At 39.8% G+C, this 17,783-nt stretch overlaps 2 protein-coding genes across 7 annotated transcripts in view; one reads left to right on the top strand and one right to left on the bottom strand.

Annotated features, from left to right (window-relative positions):
- chchd1 (coiled-coil-helix-coiled-coil-helix domain containing 1) lies at positions 1-1,561 on the top strand. The gene is made up of 3 exons (XM_032552340.1): positions 1-331; positions 405-523; positions 1,341-1,561. The coding sequence occupies exons 1-3, from the start codon at positions 193-195 to the stop codon at positions 1,449-1,451; spliced, it is 369 nt and encodes a 122-aa protein (XP_032408231.1). The 5' UTR covers positions 1-192; the 3' UTR covers positions 1,452-1,561.
- Positions 1,562-1,969: 408 nt separating this feature from the next.
- Positions 1,970-17,783, bottom strand: part of vps8 (VPS8 subunit of CORVET complex) — a 33,492-nt gene continuing 17,678 nt past the window's right edge. For 2 of the 6 annotated variants that reach the window (XM_032553638.1, XM_032553639.1), the window contains 22 exons: positions 17,229-17,301; positions 16,824-16,943; positions 16,394-16,453; positions 15,611-15,682; positions 15,262-15,381; positions 14,545-14,601; positions 12,726-12,808; positions 12,255-12,339; positions 11,781-11,879; positions 11,520-11,609; positions 10,294-10,364; positions 10,053-10,197; positions 9,646-9,735; positions 9,318-9,503; positions 9,164-9,245; positions 8,107-8,189; positions 7,100-7,180; positions 5,987-6,156; positions 5,184-5,352; positions 4,429-4,482; positions 4,051-4,131; positions 1,970-2,952 (listed from right to left, as the gene is read on the bottom strand). In XM_032553638.1, the coding sequence (XP_032409529.1) occupies positions 2,833-2,952; positions 4,051-4,131; positions 4,429-4,482; positions 5,184-5,352; positions 5,987-6,156; positions 7,100-7,180; positions 8,107-8,189; positions 9,164-9,245; positions 9,318-9,503; positions 9,646-9,735; positions 10,053-10,197; positions 10,294-10,364; positions 11,520-11,609; positions 11,781-11,879; positions 12,255-12,339; positions 12,726-12,808; positions 14,545-14,601; positions 15,262-15,381; positions 15,611-15,682; positions 16,394-16,453; positions 16,824-16,943; positions 17,229-17,301 (2,191 nt within the window). In that variant the 3' untranslated portion in view covers positions 1,970-2,832. The remainder of the gene's footprint in view (positions 2,953-4,050; positions 4,132-4,428; positions 4,483-5,183; positions 5,353-5,986; positions 6,157-7,099; positions 7,181-8,106; positions 8,190-9,163; positions 9,246-9,317; positions 9,504-9,645; positions 9,736-10,052; positions 10,198-10,293; positions 10,365-11,519; positions 11,610-11,780; positions 11,880-12,254; positions 12,340-12,725; positions 12,809-14,544; positions 14,602-15,261; positions 15,382-15,610; positions 15,683-16,393; positions 16,454-16,823; positions 16,944-17,228; positions 17,302-17,783) is intronic. The other 4 variants (XM_032553642.1, XM_032553643.1, XM_032553640.1 and 1 more) reach the window with 3 other exon arrangements.

Below are 17,783 nucleotides of genomic sequence, written 5' to 3'. Positions count from 1 at the left end.
TGTTACGACACTGAGGTCCGCTTTACGGATAACGCGGCTTTTCTGGCTACCTGGTGCTGGTCCTGTGGTCCCAGCAGATGAAACAGAATTTTCCGGTTGTTTTTAGTCTCTAAGTTTAATACCGGAGCCCAGAACAGCAGCTCCTCTTCTGTCCGTCCACCGGTTCTGACCCGGTCCGCTCGCCGGAGAGAAATGGCGGCTCAGGGAGGAGTTCTGTTCCAGGAGAAGGTCAGCAGGCTGCTCAGCAGGGAGAACGGGAAACCGGTGCTGAAGCCCAACAGACCGCTGGTCCTGAAGGACTCTGTGGCCAACAGGAAACCCAGGAAAGGAGGTAAGAATCGAGCTGTGAGCGGCTGTTCCTCTGCTGTCTGGTCGGGGTTAAAGGTCAACCTTTCTGTCTCCAGAGGCGTCCTGCATCACTGAGATGTCCCTGCTGATGGCCTGTTGGAAGCAGAACAACTTTGTGGACAGCCTTTGCTCTAATGAGGTCAACACCTTCTACACGTGTGTTCACAAAGCGGAGGTGAGTCTGGTTGTTTTCCTTCCACCAACTGGTTCTTTTGGTCTGAGACTTTGGTGTTTCCATTGCAGTTTTTGAATTACATACATTTCCATAAGACTGGAAAACAAATTAATTGTAGTGCAAAAAAACTTGATCAAAAAACATGTTTCTTTTCTTCTAAATTCCATTAAGCAAATTTGTTCTCATGATTCCAATTCGATGGAAACGCAGCTAACATCTTCAGTCAGAGGCTTCCTCAGATTCGTTGCAAGACTGTCTGCTACAGGAGATCCTTCCAGCTCACAGCATCACCATCCACGACTCTTTGAACATATTTGGATTATATGAGTTATGATAACATTTAGCTTCTGTTTGGGATAAATAAAGTAGTTTTGAACCGTCAGCTACGATCACCTTTCTCACAATCGGAACCTCGTCTTTTCTGAGTCGTATCAAGCTTCGCCTTTGCACAAGCAGTTTCTCTGTTTTGTCTTTGTTAAATTATCAAATATTTATATATATATATATATATATATATAGACAGAGAGAGAAAGAGACAAGTGATCAATATCAGTAGAAAATACTGTACATCTGACATATTGTTCAATTATTTCACTGAACTTACATCCAGAACCGCACAGCATTCTGGGAGATGTAGGAACCGGAAATTCTTTAGCCGCTCAACCCAAGTAACTCACTGCTTCACTCTTTGGTTACTTAGCGACAACCTGATCAGTAACACAGAGTACACAGAGGTCTTCATCTGTCTGCGCTCCATCTGTTCCTCTGAATGTGGAGGACAGACCTACTGGAGTAACGCAGTGTTTCTGTTTCCCAGGCAGCAAGGAAGAACAAGTCTGAGCAGAGCAACGTGACCGGAGGACGTCTGACACCGAAACAAGCCACCACTCTGCTGAAGAGGTTTCCTAACCTGCGATCTGAGACCTAACAGACATGTCAGAGTTCTACGTTTGGATTCTATTATGTGTTGCCTGGATTTCCCCGCCGTAATGATGATCTGTTTGTACATTTGTTCAATAAATTGTTTAATTTACACAACTATCACTCCTTCAGTTTGTGTCTCATAGTCTAACAGATGGCTTTATGATACAGCTCAGAAAACTGGACCAGCAGCAGCATCAGAACCAGGGAGCTACACAGCAGAGACAGCAGGTCACTGCTACCATCTGAGCTCAACAAGCTGATACAGAAGGCTGGTTCTGTTCTGATGACGACTGTGGAACCTCTAGAGATGATGATGCAAAGAAAGATTTTACATAAAATTAAGGAAATGATGGACATTCCTCACCATCCTCTTCATGAGACTGTATTAGAAGGGGTGGAAATTAAAATTATTTTTTAAATTTCATCAGCAGGGGTGGAAATTAAAATTTTTTACAGGCCACTCAGAAATTTCACCAGCCAGTTTTTTTTCTTTCAATTACAAACCCCACCAGTACAAGCAAATGGCATAAAATACATGATTTATTCTTAACTATGAAAACCAATTTACTGACAATAAGTTTTCCATACATATGTACAGTAGACTAATTTAACATAAAGCATTTATGTTAAATTAATGCTTTCATTTAATTTGAGAACGTGAAGGTGAGAACGTCACACATTCTCACCTTGCTAAAGGAGTGAAACCAAAACACTGACATGGTCACCAAAAATAAAGAAAGCCAACCATGGATTTTAAGGAGATTTTTGATATATCAGTTCAAACTTTGCAGAGCCAGCTGTGGGTGTTTTAGGGTGTGGGGCCCAAACTGGGCGCTCCTACAGCTCTGCTGGTGGACAGGCGACAGTCTCACGAAACGTCTGGTTCTCGCAATAAATAACTTGAGAGCGAATGAAATACCGCACAATGCTTTATTACAAAAATCACGAACATGTTTGTGTTTCTGCTTCAGGTACCAAAGCACAGTTAGACACCAATAGTCACTCTGTTTGATCTCACTGCTAAAGATATCAAAGACAACACATTTCTACAGAAACACTGGCAGGCAGAGTGAGTAACATATCCACGTTAAAGCTAAAATTAGCTAAAATGCTAATGTTAGCTTAAGTTATATCATTATCACATTGGCTGCTGCTCCCCTTTCTGATATTTCTATCCATCATTAAAGACCCTGAGGGTGATGAATAAGTGGACGGATGGAGGGATGAACAGATGAAATGAAGAGAATGAAGTCACAGTAGTGGGAGAACAATAACAAACAAAAATATGTTAGCTATGTTGATGTTTTAATGCTTCAAGATAGTCAAAGTAATGAGGGATGACCGGAAACGGAAGCAGGGAACGTTTTCTTGAGGCCCTGGAGGAGCTACTCCTCAAACAGAGGAGGAGGAGCGAGCTTCAGGTGGAAACTCTCTGGCTGGGCTGGAAGCAGGAAGCCTGCTTTCTCGCTGCTTTGGCCGTGCGAAACCTCAGAGAGGATGGACAGCTGGAGGACAGAGAACACACCCGAGAAACAGCATGGTTACACACAGGTCGTCATCTAACAGGGAGGAGTATTCCAGGTAAAGACAAGTTGTGATTATTTCACTTATAACATGGGAATATTGTCTTATTATAAGTGAAATAATCTGAGTGGAACTACAGCCTTTTCATCAGTATTAATAAATTATTGACTTAAAGCAAACTCCTATTTATTGCTGAAAAGTTAACTGGGTAACACTTTATTTGACAGGGTGTGACACTGTCATAAACATGTCATAACAACAGTCATGAACATGAAGGAGTCTTTATGAATGTTTACAACTGCTGTCAAGAAGTGTCATTCAGTGAATAATGACACTTTTAATGCAATGTTGCACTAAACGTTGCATTAAAAGTGTCATTATTCACTGAATGACACTTCCTGACAACAGTCATAAATATTTGTGGACGCCTTCATGTTTATGACTGTTGTTATGACATGTTTATGACGGTGTCATGTCAGTCTTATGAACACCCCTTCAAATAAAGTGTTACCGTTAACAGTAAGTTAGTTTTGCCTTATTTCAAAAATGAAACACAGTGACCTTCCTGGTTTCCTTCTATGAAACCTTATTATTATTACTCATAATTTCTATTTCACTTTGGAAAGCATACTTTTTCATGTTTCTCAGTGGGATTTTGACAACAGATCAAATCTGTTGTCATGACAACTGTAAGTTTTGATACATGAATGACGCTAAAGCAGCATTACATATAACAATGTCTATGTGTTTCTAGAACTGCATTTCCATTACAAATACGCACCAAAGTTTGTTGATATTGAGCTAGTGTCGAAAAAAAACAACACAATTTTGCAATGGTGGTGATTCCATTAAATAAGATTTTAAATCACATGTGAATACGTTTGTTCACGCCACAATTCATTAAAAAACATGCCACAGCTGAAACCCCCCCAAAAACATGTAAAAAAAAAGTTGAGTTTTTTGGAAACCGCTGTGTTTCCATTAAGCAAATTTATTTCTGTAACTCCAATTTGTACGACAGTAAATGGAAACACAGCGGCTGTTGCATCAGTGAAACAGAGACAGCAGTGGTTCTGTACCCTGGACGGTCCCCTGTACAACCCTCGCAAGTGATCCCAGGAGAGCTCCTGCTGCACATCCAATGTTGCCACAGCAACCACCTGCAACACAGCGAATAATCGCACATTGGCTGTTGTTATTAAACACTAGTTTCACACTGAAACAAGAATAAGTCATGGATTTGTTCCTGCCATGTTAAATCACTGCTGTTACTCAGATGCTTTACTTGTTAGAGGTAAACCAATAGAAGCAGAGCACTAAAATAGACAAAGAGATTATTATTCCTTGCAAGACTTTAAACCAGAAACTTATTGCAGAATGACCGCAGCGCTCAGAGGATGAAGGTTTGACAGGGAAGCGGTCGGTGTCTTGTGCAGACAGGAAATGATCCGGCTTACCTTCTTCCTGTGAGTCTCAGTTCCTTTCTCATGATGTCCTGATGAAAATCGAGTCTGGAGCCCAGAGAGCACACACACACACACACATACACACATAACACACAAACACAAAATGATAATATCAAATGGCACACAGTAATTCTAGTCTGTCCGGCTCTAGTTTAGCCTGAAACCAGAAAACCCCAACAGCTCTGGAAGTTAATAAATATAACTGATGTTATATTTAATGACAGTAAAAAATTTTACAGGCAGATGAGACAATATTTGAGTAAACTGCAAACAATGTAAGTTCCTGTTTGTGAACTGAACATATTACACTTGAGTTAATTATGTGTTTAACCTAAAATTACACATAGTCTGCCATGTCGTTTCTTTTTTTTGTTTTTTGTGTTTTGTTTGTATTTCATTTCTAAAAATCGTTTTAGTGACGTAATGAAGTGATGTGTGAACCACTGTAAGAATAGCGGCAGCATTGCTGCAGCTAAAATGGATTCTAAATAAGTTAAACTTACTATGACCTCTGACCTCGGTCTGCTGTAGGGAGGACAACTATTGCTCAAAACTATTTCACAGACTGTCAATACAAAAACTCAACATTTTCCTTAGCCTCAGATATTAGCCACAGAAATAAACCACAACGAACAAATGAATTCGCTGCACACTGACAGAGTAGCTGTCCTCTGTTTGGGTCAGCTCATGGCGTTTGGAGTTGTGCTTTATGAACTTTTCCTCGTGATTAGCACAAACTCACTGACCTGGGCGAGAGACGCGCTGCGGCTTCTGTTTGGCTCAGAACAAGCCCCGCCCCTTCCTCCATGGCTGGAGGAACACTTGTAGCACCTCCATGGCTGCTGCGGCTCTGAGGCCGCGCCCCACCCACAGTCCTTCTGCTGCAGGCACTGCAGGTGGTACAGGTGGCCGCAGCTGGAAAACACGCAGAGGTCAGAGGTCAGAGGGAACCTTGTAAAGTATCATCCAGAGAGAGAGGTACATAACGCCCCATTATGTAATAGCACTGCAGTATGTAATAATAATGCTTGAGTGTTTAAGGTGGAAAACAGACCTACATTAACCATTCAGACTACAAAAAACAAACACCTGTCAGATGGCTTCACTATCCATGAAATAATTCAAAAACAGTCCAGATAGTTTGGATGTATCAGTCTCTTTATTTTTTTTCCTTCTCACAAAAAGATTCAGTTTGTGTCTTAGAGGAGAGATGGAAAGCTCATGTTTGACTTGTTTTGCTTTTGCATTTTGCACATAAGTTTGCAGTGTGTTTGTGTCCTAAAGAAAGAAAACATAAATTTCAGATATCTCACAAACAAGATACTAACACACATGGAAAAACCTTACAAAAACCTTACACTGTAGCAAGAAAGACTTTCAGTATTCAAGACGCCGCATGGACTGACTTATTAGTCAGTCCAGTATTGTGCGGTAATGCAAAAGAAGCACAAAAATTCCCCCGTGTCCCTTAGGGGCCCCCGTAGTTTCCAGTGTGGAAGCAGCAGAAATAATCAAGTGGTTTTCACTTTGCAGTCACAGACCGTGTTACCTGAACACGATGATCTCCTCGGACGCGTCCTGCTTCCTCTTGTAGTGCTGCAGGCAGATGTTGCAGCAGTCCTGACGGGGATGAAGCCCTTTGGTGACAGCGGAGCGGAGGTGTGCCAGGGACCAGTGGAGGTCGTGGTTCAGCAGATTTGTTGTTGTTTCAAGCAGAGTCTGAGAGACAGGCACATTTCTCACTGCTTCTTTCGCCAAAAGGTGTCTACTGAATGCTACGCTTTAATTTTATTTTTCTTTTGTCACAAAAATGTTTCAGATCATCAAGCTAATTTAATATTGGATAAAAAATAACCTGAGTAAATACAGAAAGCAACTTTTAAATGATGATCACTGTAGATGTTTTATACAAGCCAGCTGAAACCAGATATTTACATACACTGAATAAAAAGACGTACATATTTTTTTTCTCAATGTCAAAAGTTAAATCAGACCTAAAACAACGTTTTTTGTTTTAGGTCAGTTTGATTTACCCAAATTATGCCGATTTACTAAATGCCAGAAAACTTGTTGAGAACCCTTTTTTAGAAATATTTTTCAGAACTTTCCTCAAATTCAAAAGCTTACGTACATTTGGTATAAGTAAACTTTACCAAATGCATGGTTTGCATTTAGCAAATAGAAATAATTTTGGTGATTTTAGCTAAACTAAAACAAGAGTGTGCTCTAATTTAACTGCAGACAGCGGAAAAAGAAAAAAAAATGTGTCCAAAGTTTCCCCCAGAAAACTTGCTAAGCCTGGAGGTTTGGTGCTAAGGCAGTCATTCATCCAGCGGCCCGTTGTGTTTTTGAGTTAAATTTTTTAAAAAAGTTGACAATATTGAAAATATCACTTGATAATTATGTGTTGTTGAAAGATTAGACGATTAATACCTGAACACCAACCATAAAGTCTAAAAAAATGCAAACATTTTAAAAAGACTTAAATAAATTAGCAATGCTTAGCCTGGTGGGGGCACAAGTAAAGCCTGGTGGCCCGCCAGGCTTGTAATACACTGGGGGAAACGATGGTGTCTTTCATAAAAAAGATACACACACAACATATCTGGTTTCAGTTGTAGTCCACATGTCCCTGAATGAAGACATGTGGACGAAGCGTTACCTGTTCATAGGTGAACGTGTCCAGCATGCCCAGTATGAGTCCCTGGATCTCCGCCAGCTTTCCTCTTCCATAAACTGGATCCTGATTAAAACCATCCAGCAACACAAGTTAACATATCAACTGGAATTCTTGATAAAAATGATCGGATGCTCCACTAAACGCTGCATACGTAACTAATACTGTGGGCTTGACTTAAAAGGAAGTAAGCCAACAGTGCTTATAAAAAGTATTCATCCCCTTGGATGTTTTATCCTTTTTATTGATTTCACAAATCAATTCATTAAAAAAAAACACATTAAAGAACTTAAATGTCAAAGTGGAAACTGGTTTCTACCAAATGAGAGTTAAATAAAAATATTTGACAAAAAGTAAGTGATTTCATAAACTCTTCCCCCTTTGAAGTGACTGACCGAACTTAATAGAGGTCCAGTCAGTTGTTGCTAGCACTCTGAGAGCAGTGAATGTATTCCCTCAAAGGAAACGTCAATTTTGAACAAACTCACGATTTTGATCAAACGTTTTTGCACAAGAATGAATTGGTTTAAAATGAGCCGTATTACAATTGGTGTTTTCTGCAAAACTTCAAACTGCAATGAAAACACTTTTACTGAGACCCAGACTCCCTGCTGGGAGGGAGGTGAATAATTATGCAACCAGTTATTTCATAGTGAACGTTTTAATTTAATTGTCATTACTGTGAATAAATCAGTTTTCACTTTGACGTTAAAGGTTTTTTTGTTCATTTTCTTTGACATAAAGTCAAAATGTCTACCATGATTGATTGATAAAAGCAATAAAAATGGTAAAACACCCAAGGGTATGAATACTTTCAATAAGCACTGACTGTGAGTGACTGCTGGTGAAGCCTACCGTTTCCCTGGTTACGACAACATCTAATGTTAGCGTGTCGGGAGCCGACCAACGCAATTTCTTTTGTCTTTACTGATTGTTAAAATACATTGTTTCATTCGTTAATCTATCATCACTGACGAATGACATATACTCACCTGTAGGATCTGCTGAATGATGGCAGGAAGTGAAATAAAGCTGCTCATACAGTTGAGAACCTTCAGGGTCATCTCCTTCAGCCCTGGACGAAGGACAGTAGCATGTCATGTTAAATGACATCTTACCGTCATTAAACTAATCACAACAAGCCTTGCTTCTCAAACAACAGAAACATATCATCTCATGTTCAGGTTCTCCTCTTCCACTAGTCTGTCCATGCTATCTCCAGTCATGTTAGAACATACAGCTGTAGCTGACCTGAAGGCTGAGAGTCGTAAAAGGGGCTTAGGACCATTTGACATAGCCTGAACAGAACCATGGCGGTCATCTGCTGAGCAAATTCACCTCAACAAAACTTCATTAATCCCAGTGGAGAATTAAATAAATAGTCATCAATGAAACTCACAGCGGGTATTATTTCTTTCTCTCTTTTTTTTTTTAGCAATCACAAGATAAACTAACAAGGAGACAATGGAGCCTGAAATAGAGCCTTGATGTATCTCTTACATCCAGAACAGGGTGGTTCACAGCTGCTTCCTCTTACTTTGGGAGCTTATATTTGTAATATTCTGCAATAATGTTGTTGTTTTTTTTCTCTAATCGTTGTCATTTTTAAAAGACATGCTGTTTTTCTTTAGACAATCATACAGAGATTTTTAAAGTAGAGCTGGAGCAAACATCGGGATATGAAGAGCATTTAGAGCAACATCAGATTCTGCCACTTCTTGTTGAACCATTTAACAATACTGACAAATCCATCTGCTCCACGAGTGCTCCGAAATATTAGCTGAATTATTAAGCAAGTAGTTTGTGTTGCTGTCCAAGCATTCAGCATGCTGAGGTGAGTGAATCTTCATCAGTGCAGACAGAACGTCTGATTAGCGTAGCAGGAGGTTAAGCAATGTTACTATTGGGTCCAGGGATCTAGCCCTGCCTTCTACAGGGTCAAATCAGTGAAAACTCAATGCCGGAGCATTTTTACGTTTTTCTCCACATAATGTTTGTGCAATTTTGAGCAAAAAACTTCAAACTATTGGTGCAGGTGTGCATATTCACCATCTGAGATGTGTTTATCGCTGAGCCCCATGACTTCCTTCTGAGAGGCCATCATGGTGTCCAGGAGTGGAAACCACAGATCCTGTGAGGAAAGAGAACCATCAGCTGTAGAGATGTAGCTCCCTCAGTTCCCCGCCGCAAACACTCTGCTCACCTTCCTTTGCTCTTGATCAAGGTTCTGACAGTTTCGATGACAGAAGAGAATCATTTGGTTGAGTGAACTCTTCACTGTCGTCAGTGTGAATTCACCATTCGCTTCCTCTTCGTCCCGTCCGTCAACTCCTCCTCCAATGCCGCCGCTCATCTGTGCAGCGAGGACATCCAGTCTGTCCTTCAGGGTCTTCCAGGGGAAATGCAAACATTCAGTGAAAACAGCGGCTAGCTAACACACCATCCTATTTAATTAAAAACTCCCACCTGAAGCAGCTACTTTCAGGAAAGTGTGAAAAGTGAATTCATGAGTACAATGATATGATCTGTACCTGCAGCAATCCAGCAAATGCTCCAGGAATATCTCCCTTCTTCTCCAGCAGATAAGCCTTGGCTTCATTACAGTGGTACTTCTCTGTTATCTGGAGACAAAGTCATGGACTGTAAAGAATGATCACATCCCTTCCTGCTTGATTAACAGATAGAGGCAGTATGAAACGGATGGGAAGCATTTCTTTTGCAGAGTGACTACTGTGAAGTCCAGACTGATGATTGGTCTGTAAGCTACCCCACCTCGAGGCCTGACTCCAGAGGGGGGCCTGGTGGCCCTTGTCCAGGTGAGGAGACTCTGTATCTAATGTTCCATCTCATCATAAGGGATCTTTAGGCTGTTTTTTTAAAAGCATTTATTAAGAATTTTGTAAATTCCAACAACATTCTAGAAACATAAAAACAGTACCTGTATGGCCTCCTCAAGCCTGTAATGCTGGGAGGTGTGGAGGAACTTCAAAAGCTCCTGTGGTTCAAAGCGGCACATCAGATCCAGCAAAAGCTCATAAAATTCAGACTCCAGAGGCAGCCGGGACGCAGCCTGAGATCCTTCCCTGAGAGAGACAGTGCAGGGACAAAGAGTCCAAGATCAGGAGGGACAACAGGAGGTCTGTGGTTATCAAACACAAGGGGAAGGAAGCAAACCGTACTGAGACTTCAGGAGGCAGCGGAGAAATTGGAAAAGTAGACTGTCATCCTGCAGAGACACACACAGAGAAGCCTTCTGAAATAAATCACTTTACTATGTACTACTGCTTAATTGCTTGTTAACACTAATAATAAATTATCCATGATTGCAACTCAATGCCTGTAGGCCTCTAGAAGAAGTGAAGACGACCTTCTGAAGTTCAAACTGAGCATCAGAATAAAGCAGGTGATTGAAGTAAGTTTGAATGCAGCATGGTTGTTGGTAGCAAGCTGGTCGGTCTGAGTGTTTCAGATCATGCTGATCTGCTGGGTTTTCACACAGACCGAAAAACAGTGAACATCCAGTGTGATGCAGCTGGAAGAACAAAGACAGCTGGGTGATGTCAGAGGAGGACACACTGATGGCTTTGAGATGACAGAAAGAAAACAAAAGCTCCAAAAACTGCTGGTTACAACCAAGATCTGAACAACACCATCTCTGACTGGTGTCACTGTAACTAACTATACTTACGAGGTTACATGTACTTGAGTACTTGAGTTTTGGAGAAAATTTACTTTTAAAAGTATTTTTTTTACTATACAGTACTTTTTACTTTTACTTGAGTAATATTTTTACTCAAGAAAGAGAAATTTTACTCTTCCTTGGGCAAAATTTCTTGATCCTCTACCCTCTGCGAGTAAACTTCACAGAATGAAACACATGCAGTTTCATAAGTTTTATATTAAAACAAACTGATTTGGATTTTTTTTTCATTTTGCTTAATTTAGTAATTATGTTATTTACATTAATTATTTTCACTTCGGTCTCTAAAATACCAAAATTTCCACCTTACTTTATATCTTGATCCGTTTGTTGATGTAGATCTTAAATATTAAATGACTGATGTTCAGATCAGTGACTCAGTACTTGAGTCACCTTTTTATCAAACATTTTTTACTCTTAAGTAAAGAGTAATTTTTCCCAGACTACTTTTTACTTGAGTAAAATGTTTTTAGTACTCTCGTTACTGTATCCATGACAACACATCTTGAGAGTTTTGCTGCTACCAAGTTGTGGATTCAATTTAAACCTACCTGAAATATATTAGTTATTCTCTGAAGCAAAATGTAGATTTGAGCCTAAAGTTTGATCTCAGCTCTAAACCTAAACATCACACTGAAAAGGATGCATCTAAAAAAACTGGAATTGAAAGCTGTGTGTCTGAAGTCATGATGATGCGTTGTTTACCTGCAGCTCAGAGATGATGGTCTGCACCTCCTCTGTGAAGTGCCACACCACCAGGTCAGCTAATTTACCAGGATCCAGGCTCACCAGCTCCTGTTGTATAATACGACAACACACCTGCTGTAGAATGACTGATGCAAATACAAAACAGGATGAGGCCATAGAACATGTTCTGTCCGGCTCATGCATCTCCCTGAGAACGAGCTGCTGGGAGACGCCGTCTCTCCTCATTACAATCTGACCAGCAGCCGCAGCGCCCCTGACCTGCATGTGCTGCAGCACCTTCTCCTTGACCTTCAGCTTCTCCTCGGAGCTGTAGCCCGGCATGGACATCAGGTTGTGGATGTAGCTGAAGATTTCCGCCTAACACGCAAACACAACAGAAAACTATAAATCACTGATTTCAGTTAGTTATCTCATTATTGAAAAGCAAAAAAAAAGAAGAAGAATCCAATATTCTGCACAAACGGCACATTTACCTGAAATCTGAAGCTAAACCTAGCAGGCATTTGAATTCCTCCATATTTTAGACTCAAAATGATACGTTAAATACCATTAATATAATGTCTAGTAATCAACATATTATTTTAGCAGGAATCATTTTTGCTTTGCTAGATTATAAATATGGTACAATGAGAATGTTATACTTCTATTTCAGTACACTTAACTAATAATAATTAATGTGGGTGAAAATGTGTGAAATCTGTGACACTATGTGCGACCCAAACACGTCGGTACCTTTCGAAGTGGGTCCTGTAAGTAGCAGTCCACGATGCGGTCATACAGATGCTTTTTCTCATAAAGGAACTCGCAGATCTGGTAGCTGGAGGGCAGAAGGCAGACAGCATCGTGTAGCAGAAATAACCACTGGTGAAATGGAACATTGGGATGTAATTCTGATTTCTTCACAAGTTTAAGAATGTCACTTTTATTAAAAAAAAATTTTTTTTTACATATTTGTTGAAACTGTCACCATGTCATGACAGTCTGGTATGAGACAGATAGTCTCTGAGAAAATGTAATTCCTCTGCCTTCTCCCAATGCTAACTAGAAACAGCCAATCGCAACCAGCATATTAGAACTGTCAATCACAATCTCATGTGGCGCTGCTCATCCACCCTTCTCCTCCACCCTAAACATGCTGAAGTGATTTTCATGTTTAAACGGCGCTCTTCAGATGTAGATCACCATGTTCGATTAGTTGCTTACAACTTGGCTTTCTCTGCCAGGGTGAAGAGCCGTTCTTCGTTGAACTGGACCACACCCCCGACCTGCAGCAGCTCCAGCAGAACCTAAGCAGAGAAACAAACGATACTTGTCGGAGTCTGTCCAGCAGGTTGGCGGGGAGATGAGAGTCAAGCTTAATAAATGACATCAAGATAACCAGAAACGCCAGTTCACCCTCTGGACTATCTGGGAACGTAACCATCTCTTCCAGGTAGCTGGATTCTGACTTAATAAATCTGAAACATAACTTCTGACACCAAACAGCTATGTTTTTCTGTAAGTCGGAACCAATGGCCCTCTGTTAAACACAGGAAACAAGATGTTACAGCCCAGCAGAAAACAAAGAGTTCTGGTTCTGAGCTGAGATAAGGAGAGAACGTGAAGTTCAGCTGAGTTCCACATTGCTACAATAACTGCTGCCAGCTGAGAAAACAGCAAGGTGACCGCCTGCCTCTTCTCCTCTCTCCCCACATCGGCCCTGACCCGCCTCTCAGAAAACTCTGTTAGGACAACAAGATTCATTTCCCAGCAGGACTCGCTACATGTTGCTGCTAAAAGTACCAGCAGCAACAAGAAGCTGCTTCAAAGACCATGCTGGTACTGAGCTTGGTTAGCTCGGCTGGACTGACCAGAACCACACAGAGAACCTATGGAGTCAGGAAGAAGATGAGAGACACCAGAACCAAAGAACATGGCATGAAGTTCTCTATCAAAAGCAACCTGGACTTCCAGAACCTCAGCATAACCACAGGCTGGTCTCCTCCATGACACGCTGCACTGATGAAGGAAGTCATGCAAGTTATAGAAATGAACAGATTTTTCAAAAACTTGACATTTCTTTTCAAAACATTGTTTTTTTTATTGATCTCATGTAATGTTCTAACTTTCTGAGACAAGAAATTTTGGGTTTTCTTATCCAAGTCAGAATCATGAAAATACAGAGTACTGAAGACCTGAATATTTCACTCTATGTGTGAGGAATTTATATAATGACTTTTGAAATGAGAGATGAAAAATATAACTCTTTCATATTACATTTTTTGGGCTGTGCCTGTGGAGCACTGACTGATGTTTATTAACCGTTTTAAAGCAAAGTAAACTTTTCACATTTCCTGTTGTGTGGTAAGAATCCATAAAGAACAACATAAATGACTTTATAAACAGTATACCTGGACTTACTGGATGTAATTCTGTAGAAAGACACTTTCTATTTTATGCTGAAACAAATTTAACAATTTCCATTTGCACAATTTTATCTTTTCTCCCTCGTTCAACCAAAAACTGGAAGATAAAAGTCTTCAGTTTGGTGCTTCGGCCTCAACCAGCTCTTTCTTTTTTTGAAGGACAATTTTGATTACAGAGACTTCATAATTCTTTTTATTTGTTTTTTCTGTTATTTTGTTTATTTACTTTAGATATTTGAAACGTCTTCCAATTCTTATGTTAAATGTTCATTACAATTTAAAGTTTATTCATTCTTGATGATTGCATTATTATGCCATTACCATTATTTTACTTGAAAATGGTCTCAAAACAATATTATTGTGTACCGCAATAACTTCTGGAACGATTTATCGTCCAGAAAAATTTGTTATTGTGACAGAACTAGCTGTTTCTACATCGCATTGGTCATATGACTCAGTTCATGAATCAGACTGATCATCTGTTGTGGTACATTTTCATGTTAAAAACAAAACAAACACATGAAAAGCGTTCTGACGGAATAGGTGTGATTGTTCCTGCATATTTTTAAAGACATACAGTGTGTGAGTGGCAGACACGGTTCTACGCTGACATGTACCTGCTGCCGTTCAGTGTGTCGAGAGTCATCGTCAGGGCAACACAGGAACTCCAGCACCTGAGGAGACAGACGTCCTTCAGACACAGAGGACAGACAGAGACACAAGGAATTCAACACCGTGCCTGTCTTCCATCTCCTGTCACTGCTGCAGATGAATGTCTCGGCTTGAGACATTCATCTCATAAAACGTTTCTTCAGCTGGAACACTCTCAACCTGTGAGGTTATTTTGATGCAGAGGGAAAATATCTGGTCAGATGATCGTTTTACTTCCGTCTCACCTCTTTCTGACGTTCGGTCTGATTTCAGATGATGTCACTGAGCTGAAATGTCTGTGCAGCAAGCTGACAATATGAGCTGTCACCACAAATACTAAAGCTGCAAAGCTTCTGAATCCTTAAAAAAGGAAGGCAATGATTTTATACCTTAATTTGCAGATGGATGCATTTCATTTAAATCAAATATTTTATTCCACTGTTTTTGTGTCTCTGGACTTTATCTTAAAGGAGATTTTAAGAACACACCAGTCTGTATCTATAGCTCAGTTTCTGTCATTTCCAGTCTTAATGGGCCTGGTGAGGCTTTTTGGTTCACTTCAAGGTTTTAATGCATGCACACAAACTCAGGAAGTGAACATAATCTAAAAACAAAAAGCACTTGCTGCTGTCAAACGTATCATTTGCAATAATAAATCCAGTTGTAGAGAAATGTCTACATACCTGATCAAAAAGGTTCCTGTTCACAAACAGCGTGTTGTTTGGCTTGGCCAGCTGCCGAGCCAGGAAGGTGAAGAGACCGCCGACTTGGGAGGGAGTGAAGTCAGGGTTGTCCACCATTACCTTTCATTAAAGCAAATGAGCAGTGTATTAATTAATGCACAGAGGAATACAAACAATAAAAGAGAAATTAATCATGAAAGATTTTCAGACTGGTCATAATCATTATAGGTTTCTCAGAAGGCCTCAGTGGACAACCAGCAGTTGTAAATCACCTGAAGAAGCTGCATTTTGGCTTCCTTTCGCTCTTCATTACGGCAGATTCAAACTGTTAATGAGACCCGAATCTCACCTGAAGTAAGATGTCCACTATCCTCTGCTGGTACTCCAGGGCCTGCTTGTCGTTCTGGACATCATCAAACGTCTGGAAGACATAAACACATTTCTCTAATAAAGAAAATATTTTCTCACTTCAGTCAGCATTAAACAAAGAATCTTTCCATTTCTGAAAGTAATTTGATTTCATTGTTTTAAAACTTAAGAAAGTGGAAAGTGTAGAAATGAGTGGAGATTTTGTTGGGTTTTTTCAATGATGAAGGCAGTATACCACGCACAGCCAGTGCAGATTATAGATTATTTTGCTGGACAACGTTTTTGCTATAAACAATAATAAACAATAAGATTGTTGTTTTAAGGCCATTCTCAAGTCATATAATTCACATGGAATAATAGCACAAGCACACATTCTCAAAGAATGCTTCTTTGAGAAGCACACATTCATTTAAAATGAATTCATTTTAAATTCAAATGAACATTTAACACGGGAACTGGAAGACATTTTAAATATTCACAATAAGTAAACAAAACAACAAATAAAATGACTTATGAAGTCTCTGTAAACAAAATTGTCACTCAACAATAGAGCTAGCTGAGACCAAAGCACCAGCCTGAAAATATTTATCATCCAGTTTTTTGTTGGAAATAGAGAGAAAAGAGAAAAATGATCAATCATGCAAATAGAAATTATTGACATTTTAATTTATCATGTGATTAATTGAGTTATTGCTTATTGCGACAGGCCTATCTGTGTCCATATCAGAGAATATATTTTAAAGACTTAGTGCCCCGGATGTACCTGAATGCAGCATGAGCGTGTGTTGGGAAAATCCGTTCTCATCGATGGAGATTCCTCTGTCTTGCATAATTATACATATAAACATACAGAGTTTAGTCTGACTGCATGCTCCAGGTAGCTAGTTTACATTCAGACTGGCATTGTTTCAGGTGAGTAATTTAGTTCAACCACTGTGGCTTATTGTGGTTAAAAAATGTGTTATCTGGCATAAAGTTTTATATGTCCGGTTATATGTTTTATATTTGTGTCCAGATGTAAAACAACACTTTATTAATTCACTGGAAACTAACTGGAGATTTTTGTGTCAGTTTCTATACTCAAACCAATCTGAAATCGGCCGAACTTTGAATAAAAACCTAAAAAATAAAAACACAGTATAACTAACAGCTTGTTAATGACAGTTGAGAGACAGTCGAGAGAGGCATCTCACCATGGCAAGAACATTTAGGAACTCCCGAGTGTCAAAGTGGAGGAGTGTGTGAATAAACGGGAAGACTTCCTCCTTCTGTGAGGAGTCGCCTGAATGGAGACGGATCAGGAACTCAAACACCTGATCAGACACAAACAGACACACAAAAACAAACAAATGTCAAACAAACCGCCTGCTTTCAATAACTCCAGCTACATAATAAGATCATAGAGTGAAGTTATTCCACGTCAACATGCACAACGAAATGAGTTTAACACACTGTTTTTGTTGAAATGCAGATTCCTGTAGAGACCAAAAGATTGCTTTCACTCAATTTAAATACATTTCTGAAAGCCAGTAAAATAAAAATCAACATCACTTTATTTCATGAGCTGTTCTCACAGAGTACAGAACGGTTGACCATACCTGGTATTTGACCTGAACAACCAGATCTTCAGGGATGTCTCCGATCGGATAGGCTCTTCCAGCAAGACAGCAGCTTCATCCACACACACACACACACACACACCCCCACACACACACACAGATGTTCACTGATCAGAGAACTGTGACACAATTTCATTCTGATGTTAGTATGCAGAGAGCTACGTATATTTCAACAAGCAGTTTTATTTAACAAGAAACACAAAGCTAAAAGCAGAGATGCACTGATTTGATATTGAAAAAACATTTCTAGATGGGGTATCGGTGACAATGTGCCCTATCCATAAGGGCAGATCTATACAGTCTAATTCTATGCTTTGTGCTCTGAACAACGCCGTGCTTTATTATTTATTTTACATTATATTTATAATTCCTAAATATAATAAAAAAAGGTTATATCAGACCATACTAAAACCTCAGAAGTGGGTCGGTTGCATCTACAGCTAAAAGACTCCACTGAACCTTTAGCTAGCTTTATTCTGATGTTTCCAGGCTACTCAGTTAGTAAAACCACACAAATAAGCCCCAATGGAACAA

This window comes from Xiphophorus hellerii, chromosome 22 (genome assembly GCF_003331165.1).
Source record: "Xiphophorus hellerii strain 12219 chromosome 22, Xiphophorus_hellerii-4.1, whole genome shotgun sequence".
NCBI lineage: Eukaryota > Metazoa > Chordata > Actinopteri > Cyprinodontiformes > Poeciliidae > Xiphophorus > Xiphophorus hellerii.
This window is presented reverse-complemented; position numbering and strand designations above follow the sequence as displayed.

Coding starts and splice junctions, on each gene's coding strand:
- chchd1 (XM_032552340.1), top strand. CDS start 193: ATGGCGGCTCAGGGAGGAGTTCTGTTCCAGGAGAAGGTCAGCAGGCTG. Junction 332..404: donor CAGGAAACCCAGGAAAGGAG/GTAAGAATCGAG, acceptor TTCTGTCTCCAG/AGGCGTCCTGCATCACTGAG. Junction 524..1,340: donor CGTGTGTTCACAAAGCGGAG/GTGAGTCTGGTT, acceptor TCTGTTTCCCAG/GCAGCAAGGAAGAACAAGTC.